General features: G+C 54.7%; 1 protein-coding gene across 5 annotated transcripts in view; it reads right to left on the minus strand.

The window, feature by feature from the left end:
- PDGFRB (platelet derived growth factor receptor beta) overlaps positions 1-15,498 on the minus strand; it is a 37,598-nt gene that overhangs the window by 18,749 nt on the left and 3,351 nt on the right. For 2 of the 5 annotated variants that reach the window (XM_061424022.1, XM_061424025.1), the window contains exons 2-5: positions 13,297-13,435; positions 2,643-2,688; positions 1,219-1,542; positions 430-696 (exon numbers count right to left, since the gene is read on the minus strand). In XM_061424022.1, coding sequence (XP_061280006.1) covers positions 430-696; positions 1,219-1,542; positions 2,643-2,688; positions 13,297-13,302 — 643 coding nt within the window. In that variant the 5' untranslated portion in view covers positions 13,303-13,435. Of the gene's footprint in view, positions 1-395; positions 697-1,218; positions 1,543-2,642; positions 2,689-4,816; positions 4,917-13,296; positions 13,436-15,498 lie in introns of those variants that run through there. The other 3 variants (XM_061424023.1, XM_061424024.1, XM_061424026.1) reach the window with 3 other exon arrangements.

Genomic DNA, 15,498 nt, shown 5'->3' on the forward strand with positions numbered 1-15,498 from the left:
CAACCAGGTACTCGCCATCTTTTATTTAATCTTCATAATAATCCCCCTAGATAAATGGTCTGTATTATCCCTATTTTACAGAGGAAGAAGCACACTCTGAGAGATTATTTGTCTTGTGCAAAGTCACTCAGATGGGAAGTGGCAGAGCTGGGATTCAAATCCCACTGGCTGAAAGCCTGTGCCTTTGCCTACCACAGTATATACAGCCCAGCCCCAGCACTAATGCTTCCCATGACCTTCGGCATACTTCATCCTCTTTCTGAGCCTCAGTTTTCTCATCTGTAAAATAGGGAAACACACCTGCCTTCCATAGCTGTAGTGAGAATCCAGTGAAAATGGAATTGCACACTTGATAATCTGAAAAGGTCTTTCCCTCTGTGGAGGGTCATACTTGCCTCGGCTGAGCACCAGGCCAGAAAGGGGGCTCACCCTGGAGGCTGTAGACATGGTAGGCATCGGAATCCACCTCCCTGTCCCCGATGGTGGTTTTGCAGATGTAGGTCTTGTCCTCAAAGGTACCAGAGAAGCCACGCTGAGGGTCATAGGCTATGGGCAGGGGGACATCCACCTTCTTCTCGTGCAGCATCACCACCAGCCTCGGATCCGTCACTCGGCATGGAATTGTGGTCTCAGTTATTTCCGTGAGAAAGATGAATAGCTCCTCAGGGTCGACAGGGAGGAAGCCCACAGAAGGATCTGCCAGAGGCAGGGCCAAGAATGTGAGTCAGAGGAGCTGGGTTTCTGGCTCTTCCCTGATTTGCTCTGTCACCTTGAACAAGTCTCTTCCCTCTCTGCCCCTCAGTCTACCTTCTACAGAAGAAGCATGCTCTCAGGGTCCCTTCTAGCTTTAGCATTTGATATGGACAGCATCAGCCTGAGAAAGAAGATAAGTCACAAGCTGAAGGACAGCTGGTACCTGGAGCTTGGAAAATGGGAAGATGGGATGTGGAGGCCAAGGGGGTGCATATTGGAACCAGCAGAGAATGCAGCATCCTTGGGAACCAGGAATGGGGTGGGCTGGCAGACAGCAGACGAATATCTAGACCCAGGGGTGGGAGTGGACATACTCCTGGACTGAGCCAGGCTGGATTCCCTGATTCATCTGCATTTCTGAGATGGCTATGTTTCACCATCTCAGTAAAGCGCTCTCTGAGTCCCCCAGATGCCTGCAGCTGAGAAGGGCAGGAGAGGAGAAGTGCACTGGCCAGGGGTCCTCACCTGGTACAAAGATGTAGAGCCGTTTTCGCTCACTGGCCTCCAGCCCATGGGAGCGTTTGTAGCCACAGAAGTATTCTCCTGTGTCTAGTCCAGTGACGTTGACCAGTGTCAGCACGCTGGAGAATGTGCCATCCTGGGTCTCGGTCATTTCCTGGGGGGGTTTCTGGGACATCCGTTCCCACACCACTGGAGCTGGGCCCGAGCAGGTCAGAACAAAGGTGCTGGAGAGGTTGAGGACAAGTTCTGGCCCCGGGGGTATGATGGCCAGGCCCCAGGAGGCCTGTGGTCCCAGCAGAAACAGCAGGGGCAGCAGTAGCACCTGGCCTTTGGGAGAGGAGGCATCAGACGTCAGGGCACAAGAGCAATAGCACCTCTTTCCATAGCTGACCCTGAGGAACACACCTCCCTAATCCACAGAAAACAGAGACTGGAAGCCATGGCTCTGAGACCTGTTTGCCCAGGGTCTAGTCCCCAGGGACTCCTGGCCTCCTGCTCTCAGTGCCTAGAGACCCCCAGCCTTGCAGTCCTTCTGCAGTGCGGCATTCAGGCTGCAGGCATGTTCTCTCAAAGACATCAGGAAATCCTTGGGAAGCAATTCCCAGGCCCCCAGTTCCTGCATTACTTCCCAGGTCACTTTCTGAGCCTCTTCCCTGCAGCTGCCCCAGTTGCCCAGGTTGTACCCAAAGCCCAGAGATGGCCCTGCTTGGGGAGGTGTTGGCCAACATAGTCCAGAGTGGGGCAGATCAGGTCAGGAAAGAGACTGAGGCCCCTGGAGGCTGAAGGGTGCTGGGGATGTCGAGTGATTGGTTTTCCCTCTGCTTGCTGATGCCCTGGGGAAGGATGCTGTAGGCCTTGTGCCCAGCCTCAGCAGCTGAAAACCCTGGAGGTGAAAATAAGCACCCATTTAGATGGATGGGTGCTCAGCCAGTGGGTCAGTCATCCTTGGGTGAACCTTTGGCTGGCCACTGATTGCCTAGTCAGCATTGATTGCTTGAAAAAGCCCACCCAGACTTGGGAGCTCACAGCCAATGAGGGGTCCATGAATAGGAGGGGAGTCCCTCACCAGAACCAGACAGGCCAGACTGATATCAGTAAGTGCTGATAAGAGACGGGAGACCAGAGTGACTGTTAGGGAAGAGGGTGGGGACAGTTGGTGAGCGGACATGGAGTATGGAGGGCCAAACCAAGAATTTGAGCTGATGGCTCTGGACAGGCAGAGGTCCACTGAAGTTTCTGAGCTGAGGGGTGGACAGTGGAAGGAGGCCTCCACTGAGACCCAGTAGAAAGGCAGGGAACTGAAGCTCAAGAGCAGAGCAGCGCCCCTGGGCTCCCAGGTCCTGGTGCTAGCATAAGCCACCCTGCCAGCTTCAGAGTCCTACCTAGAGGTTCCCCAGGGCCCCCTATCCCTGCCCAAGCCTACCTACCTTTGAGGACAACAGCTTGCATGGCGCTCGGAAGCCACATGGTATCCTGCAAAGGTAAACAGGAGTCAGGGCTCAGAGTAGCCAGAGGCAGTGCCACAGCCCATCTTTGCCCTGGGTCCTGTAGAGTAAGCCCCAGCTTGAGCCACCCAGCCCCTGGATCCATTAGGCTAAAGTCAAAGACTACCCATACTCCACACCAAGAGGGCACTCATGCCCAAGGGGCTCCTTCCCCTGAATTGGGCCAAGTCTCGGGGTGCCTGGACCTTGCTTTGACTCTGCCTCTACTTCTTTGATGGTCTTGACTGAACCCCCCGCTTCTCCTTGGGTACGTATGGTGGGGGTGGGGTCTTGGCCTGGATGGTGTTCGGGGGCCCACCGGCTCTAACAGCCTGTCCTCCGGGTGACAGTTCCAATACCAGGCTCTTATCTGCCAGGACAAATATTTAGGAAAGTGTGATGAAAGGCCTGAGGGAGAGGGAGGGGGTGAGCCAGAACCCAGAGAACTCCCACAGTTCCACAAGCACAACAGGAAATGGAGGCGGCTATGGGAAGGGAAGCGGGGGAGTGGGGCTGTGGAATGTGGGGGGCACCCCCCACGCCTGGCCCCCTTAACTCAGCCCCAGGCTGCACAGGGAGGCCCAGGGGGAGGGGCCAGGGGCTGGACCCAGAGGAGGCCTCACCACACAGCACAGCATCCTTGCAAACTACTGAATCCAAGCCCCTCACCCCCACCTTCAGTATCCAGATGGGGAGAATGAGGCTTTAAGAGGGGAAGAAGTTTGCCCAGGGTTACATGGCAGAGCTTGTTCTGGAGGGAGACAAAGTGACCGGAACGATAGGGGTAGAAAGACAAAGACTCAGAGATACAGACAGGAATCACCCAGTGATGGAGGCGAAAGAGAAGCAGGGACACAGAGGGAGACAGATCGGACTATATGGGTCTTCACCCTCTCCCTGCCCTTGGCAGCCCCATCCGAGGATCCAAAATAACCAGCAATACCCAGGTTTGCAAAGTTGTGACCGCAGTATCAACAGGAAGGAGGCCAGAAGTGGGTGGGGGTCCTAGGGCAAGAAATGTGGGAGAGACCAGGTGATAAGGAGACAAGAAAGCCTGGTGCCTTCCCTGAGTGGCTGCCCAGCCTGGCCTGGCTCCTAAGCCCATGCCAGATTGCTCCACTCCACCCTCATCTCATCCCTTTTAGTTTGCAATCCAGGGCTAGGATGTGAGTCTAAGCTCCAGCAGGGCTACCTCCTGCACCATCACATTTCAGTGGCCTCTGTCTCCAGCTCTCAAAACACAGGACGATGGCAAGTGGCTCACTTTCAGGGCTGTGTTTACACATTCAGCATGAGACACAGGCAAGGGCCTGGACTGGGGACCACTGGTCTCAGCTGTCTGCTCAGCACCCTAAGAACTCCCTGAATAAATCTGCTCTCCTCTTCAGACCAGCCTTCCTGAGAGCCCCCTCCCCTCTGCCAAATGCCTTAGACTCAAAGCCCAGCCATGCTGAGGCCGCATCCCCAGCGCCCCCCGCCCACCCCTCCTGCCGCAGCCCTCCAGCTGGTTGCCAGACCTCTTCCGGCAGGACGAAGCAGCGCCACAGTGGAGCCAGCAGCCCCCACAGAGGCCTATCTGCCCCTTAGTGGGTGCCTCTCTGGATCCCCCCTTCCTGCTAGAGATCTCAGCCAAAGAAAATCATTAGCAGTGGAGGCTGGGGGAAGGGGTCATTTCAGCCTCCTTGCCCATCCCCTCCCCACCTCTCTGGCTGGCCACACTGTTTATTATTCTAAAGGAGGAATTTGGTCGGCTGGCCTGGAGATGGGAGGTCATGACAACTAGGACTGGCCTGGCTCTGGAAGGCTGTGTACTAGGCCCCTGGGTGAGCAGCCCTCGACCCTGGCTCCTCTCTGCTAGACCTGGGGCTCAGGGGGATTAGAGTCCCTGAGGCTCTGAGCTGGGAGGGGCCTTCTTGAACAGGCAGCAGAGACCTACAGACAGACTGTCATGGCCCAGTCACATCAAAAAGGCAGAATCAGGCTGCAGAGAGAGGATGGGATAGGCAAAGGAGCTCAGGGAAAGTGGAGACACCTTAGGGAGAGTATAGATAACCAGGGATCTTGAACTGGCTTCTCCCTCCATGAAATGAGCATTTCACATGGGACTTCAGACCTACCATGAGACTGAGCCTCCAGCCCTCTCTGGGAGTCAGTTTCCCCTTCCATACAGGGAGAGGTTTGGATGGATCATCTCAGAGAGCCAGCCTTGCTCTAACACTGCCAGAGAGAAGGTTCTAGTCACTATTATTCTTGCCGGGGTGGCCTGGGGACATGGGGTTGTTGATGAGAGGAAAGGCAACATTCCTGAGGCTGGAGCAAAATGAGCATCCATAACCCATTTTCATTTCATGGATTCACTTCCCTAACCATTTGGTCCCAGATTTGCTGTGTGTACTTTGACAAATTCTTTCCCTCTCTGGGCTTCTGTTTTTCAGGTGACTTCCAGACAAATAAACAGGTAATATGGCCCTCTGGAGGTGACAGTGGAAGTGTGGCATGGGCAACAAGCTGGTGGATTGGGAAGAACCAGAATGGGGACTGGGACCCAACCTCCTGGGCCATCTTGGATGACTCCTTGACACCTCCAGTTGTCTACCCAATGCCTACAGACTTCTGTGCTTTCCAGAGGTTGTATATTTGCAGCCAACCCCAGAAAGGCCCAGGTGGCTAAAATAGGGGAAGAGGGCTTGCCTGTGACCACTTCTCTTCTTCAGGGGCAAGACTGCTTTCCAGGGAGGAGCCACCTGGGACAAAGTGGATGTCATAGGGAGGAGGAATCCCCTTCCTACCACACTCTCCTGCCTCAGAAGGCCCTTGGAGCACAGAGAGGGAGGGGACCCTCAGAGATCGCCCCTTTGTTTGTGAGGCGAGTGCTGTGTGGGACGTTCTCATGAGTCTTCCTATTTTGGCTCGGTTGGGGGTACAGAGATCCACAGATGGGATAATTGCCCAGCTCCTCACAGTGAGTCAGAGGTACCCCCTCAGTCCAGGGTATGACCTCAAGTCCAGAGGAACAAGTGTGCTTGAGGATTCCTCCTCAGAGCCTCAGCCCTGCTCATACAAGCCTCCACTCCTTTCCCACCGCCTTAATCTAAATAAATCCAGTCCATCTTGGCCACATCCGCTAGCAGCAGCTTCCCTCCCTCGGGGTCCCAAGGCTCCCACGACACAGGCAGGCTGGGGAGGGGGGCCTGCACTGCTGCCAGTGGGGGAGGCTCACACACGGAGAGCACGTGCACACAGCACAGGCTCCTGCCTACGCGCTCGCTCACACACTGCTCTGAAATACAGGGCAGCGGGCCCTGTGTGTGCCCAGCCCGCACGCCGGCATCAGACATGCGCAAGCCCACACGTGCATGCATGCAGCTCCACCGCGCCTGCAGCACCACCTCGGGGCTCTCCCACGTGCCCATGTGAGGTGCACACATGTAGGTTAAATCACACGTGTACTTAGCACAAGCAAAGCTATGCACATACAACACGCATAGAGCATGTGCCCATGGGACCCCAAACTCACCTGAACACACATGCACACGTGGGCACAGACAAGACACAAAGTCAGCGTGTGCTGTGCACTTACTATGCCAGGTACTATCCTGAGCACTTGACATAGACTGACTCACTTGCTCCTCAGACAACACTATGAGGTAGATAGATACAAGGATCACCCTGTTTTAGATGGGGAAACTGAGGCAGGGAGTGCTTATTTACTTGCCTAAGAGCACAGAGCAGAGACTGAGCCGAGGTAGATGGCTCTGCCACCACTACTGTGTTTACTGGGCTTGGCTGTTCCAACGTCAGTGGGGACTGGTGGAAACAGACAGGACTGAGATTTAGCCAGCCCAGAATGACAGGACGTGGTGACTGGATGTAGAGGGGCTGGAGAAAGAGGTGTCCTAAATGAGCCCCACTCCCATTTCTGGCTTGGAGTACTTAGGGGGCAGGAATGTGTCTGTGCTGGAGGCACAATATCTTTTTCTGAGATGAGAATGAGGCAGAACAGAAGGAGTGGGAGCTGGCCCTGAGCTGGTTTTAGGATTTGGAGGGGATGTGGGTACCTGAGGGGGCAGGGGGACACTCAGTCTGGAGGCAAGGATCAGGCTGGGCAGAAATAGCAGTGAGGTGGGGATGGGAGGAAGCCCTGCTTCACAGAGGAGGGGTGCTTGAGGCCCGCAGTCTCGGGCCAGGGATGCTCTGAATAAACAAGATGCCAGAGGGAGGGGGAGGCCTGGCCTTGGGGTCACGGGGTTAGAGTCTTGGAATGTCAGAGCTCTGAGGCCCTCAGGGACCATCTATCTGATCCAACCCTCTTCCTGTGCACCACTGTGCAGACGGGAAAACTGAGGCTTGGAGAAGGACAGGGACCAGTGTCAGGGTTTTGACCTAGCAGGCCGGGTTCAGGGGGCTAGTGGGGTGCTGTAGTTCATCTGCCTGGGCAGCCCCTGCCTCCAGCCCTGGTTTTGATGTGAGGCTGGTGGTTCAAGGCCCAGGGTTTGAACAACAGTTGCTGTCCACTCCCTCCCGACAGGATACTGCCCCCGCCCACCACACACAGACCTTTATGTCACTTTCCCGGCCTTGTCCCAGTCAGACAGGGATTAGAAACAGACTCAGAGGAGGCGACTTGCTAAGTTGCTGTCAGAAGTGGGATGCAGACTCCAGTCTCCTGCCTGGTGTTCTGGTCCTCCCTCCTGCACACCACGGACACTTCACAGCCCCAGACACAAACTTCAGGGGCAGATCCCCGGCTGAGAGGAGGGGATATGGGTCCTAGCCCAGCTCTGTCACCTGCTTGTACAGTCCTGCGCCTCTCTGAGCCTCAGTTTCCCCATCTGTACATGGGGTGGGCAGGGCTGTCCTGAGAACACTGCTGGGGCTGACACGGGTGACTCTCAGGACCCTGCTCTGGAAGTAGCCGTGCTGAGTTGAAATGCTGGGATGGGGGTAGGGTGCTGGGGAGCGGCCCTGGCCAGGATGTCATGACTCAGCTCAAAGAAGGCAGCCAGCTCCAGGCCTGGGAGTGTGTGGGGGCAAGAGGGATCTGGAGCCAAAGCCTGAGTCCTCCCGCCAGCAGCTGGGGGAGTATGAGAGTGATGGCAGAGGGTGTGGCTCTGTGGGCTCACTCCAAGTGGGCTGAGCTGTAGGTGCCATCTTGAAGCATGGGTAGGGAACCCCATCCTGGGAGCCAGGAAGGACAGCAGGGTCCGTTGGGTTGGGAGATAGTATGGGCAGGGGTTAGAAAGCTAGAACTCAGCTGAGGTTGTGGAGCTTTCACCTGAGGTTGAGGGCATGTCGATCCAATGCCCCTTCTGCTGCTGAAGGTCAGCATTCCACCCTACACACTGAACCTCCCCACAAACCTCAGGATCATGTGGAGACCAGAGAGGGTAAGCAACCTGACCTGAGTCACACAGTGATGCCAATCACCCAGGCCCAGTTCCCTGCCATGCGGCTTCTAGACCCAGAGGACCTTTCTGTTTTCCAGGTATCTACGAGGTCCTCCAAACAAAGCAGCAGAAATCAGCTAAGTTGGGGCCTGGAATGGGGTCCAGCTGTTCTGGAAGTCCGTGTGGGATGAAAGGACAGTGCCAGTTCCATGGAACATCACTCTGATGGCCCTACCCCACCCCCTCCAGCACAAGCTCGGTGACCTCTGGCTACCCCATGGTACCACATCGCCTCTAGTCTGAGCCTTCCTGCCTGTTCTCATCCCCTGACCAGAGCAACGTTCCTGAAATCCCCACCCAGCCATGTCCTTCCCTGGTGCCTCCACGGCTCTCCATCCACCCTACATAAAAGCTGGCTTCTTAGCCCAGCCTGTAAGAACCTTCACTCCCTGCCCTGCTGACAGACAGCTCATCACCACGGAGGGGGCAGGATGCTGTCCTTCCAGCTCCCTAGGGGCCCAAGTGAGGCCCCCATGCTCTTGTCACTCACTCTGTTCTTCTCTCCCCAGGAGGCCTCCCCAGGGACACAATGGAAAGAAATGACCTCTTTTCTGGAAGTTCAAAATAAAACGAAACATCTGTCTGGATTGGAGCCAGGCTGATAAAACATGGACTGATCCCTCCCAGTCCGAGCCCTCTCTCCTGCCACACACCCCTCACCCGCCGCAGAGTAGCAGCAGGCGCTTGGAGGTAGGGGGAGCAGCCCTAGTTACTTGGAACAGTTCGTGGGAAAGCGCTCAGTGTGTGCCTCGCGGCCACTGGGGGCCCAGGGGAGGGGGTCTGGGTCCCCACACAGGCTGGGAACCGGCCTGAGAAGGAGGTCAGAGAGGGAGGGAGGCCCGCCACATACCCTTGTCCACCCGCCCGCCAAGCAAACGCTTCCTGCCTCCTCCGGCGCCTCACTGGCCTCCCTGCTCGTCCCCACGGCCACCCCCTGGGCCATTGTGGCCTGGCTCTGCCCAGGCCCAGTGGATCCCTGGATTAGAGTCCTCTGGATCCCAGCTGGGCCTCAATGCCCCCTTCAAAAAGGAACACTTAGAAGACCTTGAAAATAAGAAGAATAGCCAACTCTGATTTAGTTCTTATCACCCAATGCCTGGGCCAAGCCCTTAATGTGAATGGTCTCAGAACAATCCATGACATCGGTGTTGCTTCTGCATTTTATAGATAAGGAGAACAAGGCACAGAGAGGGCAAATCGTTTGCCCAAGGTCACAGAGTTCGCCAGTGGTGGAGCCCCTTTTCTATCCCGGGTGGACTGATCCCAGAGCACACAGGCTCAACAGCCATGTGACAGCCTTTCTAAGACAGGAGGCAAAGATGTCAAGCTTGTGCCTGACACACAGTATGAGCTCAATAAAGGAGTCAACAGGCTTGTTTGTTCACCCTCTATTTTCCAACCTCTCCCCTCTTCAGCCAGCTGAAACTGAAGTTGGCGGAACAAAGAGGCAGACAGTCACATCATCTTTCACAGAACTCTATATTCTTAGGTGTGAGATGGGTTGTAAGTCCTCCTACTTCACTTCTCCCCCAGCCTCTCTGCAATTGTCAAGCCTCCCAACTGCACACCTCCCACGATAGGGATCTCGCCACCTCACCATGGCCCATTCTATTCTTGAACAGCTCAGGTTCCTCAGGGGTCAGGCTGTTTGGAAACTTTTATTACATGTGCTCCATCTGTCTCTTTATACTCTCTGCCCATTAGTCCTGCTTCCATTTGCCACCGTCAATGACTCCCTGTCCCCACAAGCAGGGCATCTTTTTTCCCGTTCATTTTTCTGATGCTCCACAATGTGGAAACAAAAGCCCTTACTAATTCAGAGCCAAGCACTCTGCTAAATGACATGACCTGGGAATTTGGTTTCATCCTCACAACAATCCTGTGAGAAGGGTACAATCATTATTTCTATTCATAGAGGAAGAAATTAAGTCTCAGAGAGGTGTGGCAACTTGCTCAAGGTCACACAACAAATTAATAAAAGCCAATGATAAGCTGGGATTCAAACTCAGGCCCATCTGACTGATCCCAAACATGTATTCTTAACCGCTATGTTGGACTGCCTAGCTTCTGCCCAGAAACAGGTCTGTTCCCAGAGAAGCACTACCACATGGGTTCACCCTAACGGGCTCAAGCCTCAGGTATTCGAGGTCCTCAGAGGTCAGAGTCCTGAGCAGGGGATCTACCCCAGCTCACCCAGGAATTTGGAAGTTAAGCAAGGCAGGATCTCAGAACCTTTCTGGGACATCACTGCAGAACCTGAGGGTCAGCATCTACACTGAGGAGAGGAGTCCTTGCTGAGGACAGCAGGGCTCTGGTCTACCACAAGCCCTGTCCCAAAGGCCGCAGACAGAGCATCCCGGCAGTCAGGCTAGGTGCAATGCTATGCTGCATTCATGCTCCAGGCCTACCCCTGCTGGGGCCCCAGCACCCCCTTTCCACTGTTCAGAGGGCCCAGGGGCCCCTGCAGCTGCAGAGTTCTAGGCCTCCACCATCCTTCGGCTGTCCTCCCTGCAACCCCGCCCCCCACCGCCCCCCAGAGCCTCATCTCCGGCCGGTGCCATGGCAACAGAGAGAGCCAGGCCCTGGCAGCCAAAGGAGCCCCCGAGAGGGGTCCCAGGCTCAGACTGGGGAGGGGGGTGCGGCAGGCGCAGACAAGCAAACCTTCTGTTCCCCTGGCTGCTGCCAGCCCGGGATCAGCCCCGGGCTGGGGTGGGGGCTGAACACAGAATGGGTTCTCAGAGCCAAGTGGGCAGGGGGCAGGCGGGCCTCGGCCGTGTGGACTGACCCACCAGCACGCGGCCTTCCCCCAGCAGCCCAGAGTCCACACATCGGGTGGGGCAGCTAGCTAACAAGAATCTGCCATTAATTGATGCCAATTACAGAGCATTGAGATTCCCCTCATAGCCCTCCTGCGCGCCAGAGCCAGAGGGGAGAAAACTCCCACGTTTTAGTCCCCTTATTTTCTCCACATCTGTTCTCTCACCCCTTCCTCCAGGAGCTCACCCTGAGTCTCCCACTCGCTGTTACTCAGCCTCCCTGTGCCTCGGGTCTCCTCTCTCTAAGTCCGGGCCCGTCATTGAGTTGTCGAGGCCTTCGAATGAGTTAATACAAGTAAAATGCACAGAGCAGGGCCTGGCGCACAGCCCTCGGCCAAGTCAGTGGCCACGTGACTCTTCTTCATTCACTCACGGGAGAATAAGTCACTCACTCATTCACTCACTTGGCCTTGAGACCCGGCTAGGCTAGGCTTGTCAGCAAAGGGGTCCGTGTGGGAAACGGGGTGGTGAGAAAGCCAAGAAGGGTTGCTGCTATTGTTACTGTTGCTGCTGTTGTTACTGGCGGTGTCAGCAGGCTCAGCTTGGGCAGGGGTGGGGGCCCCTCCTCCAGAACCAGAACCCAAGGCTAACAGTCCACTGTCTGCCAACCTGCTCTTTGTCTTAGTCCCTTAGTTCAACTTCTCACAAATGAGAAAGCCCACCTAACAACCTGGGGGATATCTTTAAGTTCCTCATATAGGATTAGGCTTCCTGCTGCTGCTGCTGCTGCTGCTGCTAAGTTGCTTCAGTCATGTCCGACTCTGTGTGACCCCAGAGATGGCAGCCCACCAGGCTCCCCCATCCCTGGGATTCTCCAGGCTTACAGTAGGTGCCCAATATGGGTTTTCCAGATGGCGCTAGTGGTAAAGGACCTACCTGCCAATGCAGGAGACATAAGAGATGCGGGTTCGATCCCTGGGTTGGGAAGATCCCCTGGAGGAGGGCATGGCAACCCATTCTGGCATTCTTGCCTGGAGAATCCCATGGACAGAGGAGCCTGGCGGGCTATGGTCCATAGGGTCACAAAGAGTCGGACACGACTGAAGTGACTTAGCACGCATACCGGTGCTCAATAGATGCTTACTCAGCATGAGAGCTCAAATGGCTGTGGAAGGTCAGCTCTCTGATCCTCAGGATAGCAGGCAATGGTGACCCTTTCCATCTAGGGAGGTGATGGTTCAGAGTGATGAGGGGGCTGAACAGACATATGGGACTCTGATGCCAGGGGACAGTGCCTGATGCCTCCCAGGGAAATGAAAGTACCCAGAGGGGCTCGGTCAGGCCAGGAGCAGCAATCCCAGCCACTTAATCCACTGCCTCATAACCACGCGACTTCTCTGAGTTTAACTTCCCTGAGTCCCATTTTCCTGGGAAACAGCAAAAGAGACACCCTTTTCCATTGCCATGAGAGGTAGAGATGATGCTGAAAGGCTCCTGACGTATGACAGGCGCTCAGTCAGTGGTAACTGTTATGATTATAGGATGGTTTGAGGGGGAGGAGTGGCTGTGAGTTGGGCTCCCTGGGGGATGACGCCAGGGAAGGCTATTCCACAGAAGCTCTGTATGAGCAGTTAAGGAAGTGGGAGACTGTGAGGCATCGGGTGATGGCAAACAAAGGACTGTGAGGCTGGAAACGGGCTTTTCAGCAAAGAGGCAGGTGATGGGCAGAGAAGGAGGGCAGGAGTCACTTTGGGAAAAGACTGGGGTGCTGAGTAAGGACTTGGGCTCTGCCCTGGAGGCACTGGGGAGCCAACTTGCCAGGGTATTGGCAGTGAGGGTGGGGGGCTGGCTGCTGCCTAGGGTGACAACAGGGCAACTCTAAGCACTTATGGGGAGGGCCTCCACAGGGTGGGCGACAGGAGTAGCCTGGCAGTTTGTGGGAGGGTATGGATTAGATGGGGACAGTAGAGGCAGCAAGACCAGCTTTCAGGATGAAGCCGTCTCAAACCCAGCCTGAATTCCCTGGCAGGACCAACTATATAGTTTGCTGTGCTGAGGGCAAAATGCAAGTGTCGGGACCCTTGTTAAAAAATACTATTAAGCATTTCAAGGCAAGGCCCTTCTAAGCATGAAATCCTCTGTGCCTGCACATGTTGAATGCTTATGAAGTCATCCCTGCTCCCTGGACTAAAGGGGAGGCCATCTATTCATCCATCCAGCCATCGACCAACCTGTTTGTCCATCTCTCCGTGTACTTATCACTTTTACTATCCATTCAACAGAAAGGCCCCAGCCTGATAAGAACATAATAAGATAAGATTATTATGATAAGAACAGAAATATAGGTAAGAGTGGAATAGCCCACAGTCCATTGAGTCACCCCTGAGCCCTTACCTTCATTCCCAAAACCCTGGGCTAGGAGAAGCCGGGCCTTCAGTGACAGGTTTGTAAATCTGAGCCCTGCCCTCTGGGGCTGATGCTGGAACCTCCTCCCACTATCCACCACTTAGGCTCAGCTTCAGGAGTAGAGAAGCTAAAAAAGGAGGAAAAGGAGGGTGTCACAGCCCTTATGGCTCCACTTCCAAGACAGAAGGTAACCAGGACAGCAGTAAGATGTGACACAGCCACACAAAGCCTGACAGGAGCTCTCAGGGGCTAAGGGTGGAGCTGGATGTAACCTTTGAGGTCACTGAACTGTCCCCTTGCCCCCTTGTTTTACATAAAAGGAAATTATGGCTGGGATGGAGAAGTGATATAATCAAAGGCTCCATGGTCCACAAGACTACCCAGAGGGGCTCCCATCCCTCATTGGGGTGGCGTTGCTCCATTCTAGCCCAAACTCTGCCCTGTGACCTCAACCTAGTGAGAGCTGGAGCCTGAGCCCTGAGCCACAGAGATGGGTGGAGAAGATCCAACATGTGTGCTGGCGCAGAGGAAAGTCCAGGCCAGCAGGCTGGATCCTGGGCTCAGTGCTACGGCTGAGGCACATCCCTCCTCTTCTCTGGACCTCAGTGTCCCCTGCATACAATAAGGAAGTTGAGCAGAGTGATCCCCATAGTCCTTTTCATCTCTGACCTTCAGGAACTGTCTGACCCCCTGGCCCTGCTGCCCCCACCTCCCAAGTGACGACCCTTTCCATCACAGGGCAGAGAAGCTGGTACCTCTGGCAGATGAAAGGCTTTGCGCACTTGAGACATTAAAGAGCTCTGATCTGAAGCGAGGAAAAGAGAGGGTGCTAATACAGCTAAAACGATACAGGAGATTTTCAACCTCCTGTACTAGGCTGGGGTTAGGAAGAGGGGTCTTGGGGCCATGGCCTGGGGGTTCAGGAAGCTTTTTGGCCTGAGGGTTCTGGGCCTGAAGTCTTGGGAGGGGCTTAGGTTTGGCTTCTACACTGGGAGCAACAGTATGTGAATTCCACACTCCTCCCATTAGAGGTGGGTCTCTGCATCCATTCCCTTGCCTGTGGACCCCACCATTTGTCCATACCATGGGCCAAAGCCTACTTTGAAATCAGAGCATATGAAGTTCAAAAATCAGCAAAGGGTCACAGCATCCACACACACCCCTTCACAGGCAGTCCTGACCCTCCCTCCTCAGTATCCAAGAAAAATGGGCCTGTGGCTGCTGGGGAAACACACACTCAGAGCTCCTCTAAGAAACAGAGTGCATTTCCAGGCTGCTCTGATTGTCAGAAAGTTCTTCCTCTTGATCATAGGGCACCATTTTCCATTAGTGGTCATCGATCCTGACCGCTCTCTGTAACGTGCAGAAAAGGGGTAAGAAAAAACCCTTTCATTGTGAAGTTAAATATGCATGATCCTTGAGTACACAACAGGGCTTGTGTGGCTGCCAATCTGGACTGGCGCGGCTTGGAATCCTGGAATTGTTTTACAGCTGGAAGGAACTCAGAGATCATCTCGTTCAAAAATCCTTATTTTACTGATGGGAAAACTGAGGCCCAGAGACGGACTGACTCACCCACAGTCATACAGGATGGGTTCCAGGGTCTGATGACCACCTCTAGAGCTCTGAGGGGCCCCCACAGCTGAAGCCCAGTCCCCACCCCGTCTCTCAGTCATGGACTCTGGAGTCAAGAACACCAGGTTTATGTCCCGACTCCATCATATCCTAGCTGTGGGACTTAGAGCAACTGACTTAACCTCTTAACCTCTCTGGGCATTTCTTTTTCTATAAATTGGAGAGTTTATGTCCCCTCCTTGAGGTAGTCTGTGATGATTAAATTAGTTCCGCAAATATTTATTAAGCAGTCACTGAAGGCCAGGCGTGTTCTAAGTGCTGAGGAATATAGCCATGACCTTGATGGCAATGGATGTAAAAAGCACAATGAAAGTGCTCAGAGAAGGCTGCTCCCAGTTCTGTCCTCTCTCACACATGGCTTCCCAGTGGAGGTGCTTCAAGCTCTGATGCTGGGAAGACATGGCCAATGGGCAGGTTGTGGGGGGAGATGTGGAAAATAGGGGGGAAGATCTCCCCCTTCCAAGGGTCCACTGTCTGTGGGTTCTGAACCATCTGCCAGAAATAGGGCATGGGGGTGTTTCAGGAGTGCCTGAGGCCCTCTCATTCCTTTCTCCC

The sequence above is a fragment of the Bos javanicus genome, chromosome 7 (assembly GCF_032452875.1).
Source record: "Bos javanicus breed banteng chromosome 7, ARS-OSU_banteng_1.0, whole genome shotgun sequence".
NCBI classification, from domain to species: domain Eukaryota; kingdom Metazoa; phylum Chordata; class Mammalia; order Artiodactyla; family Bovidae; genus Bos; species Bos javanicus.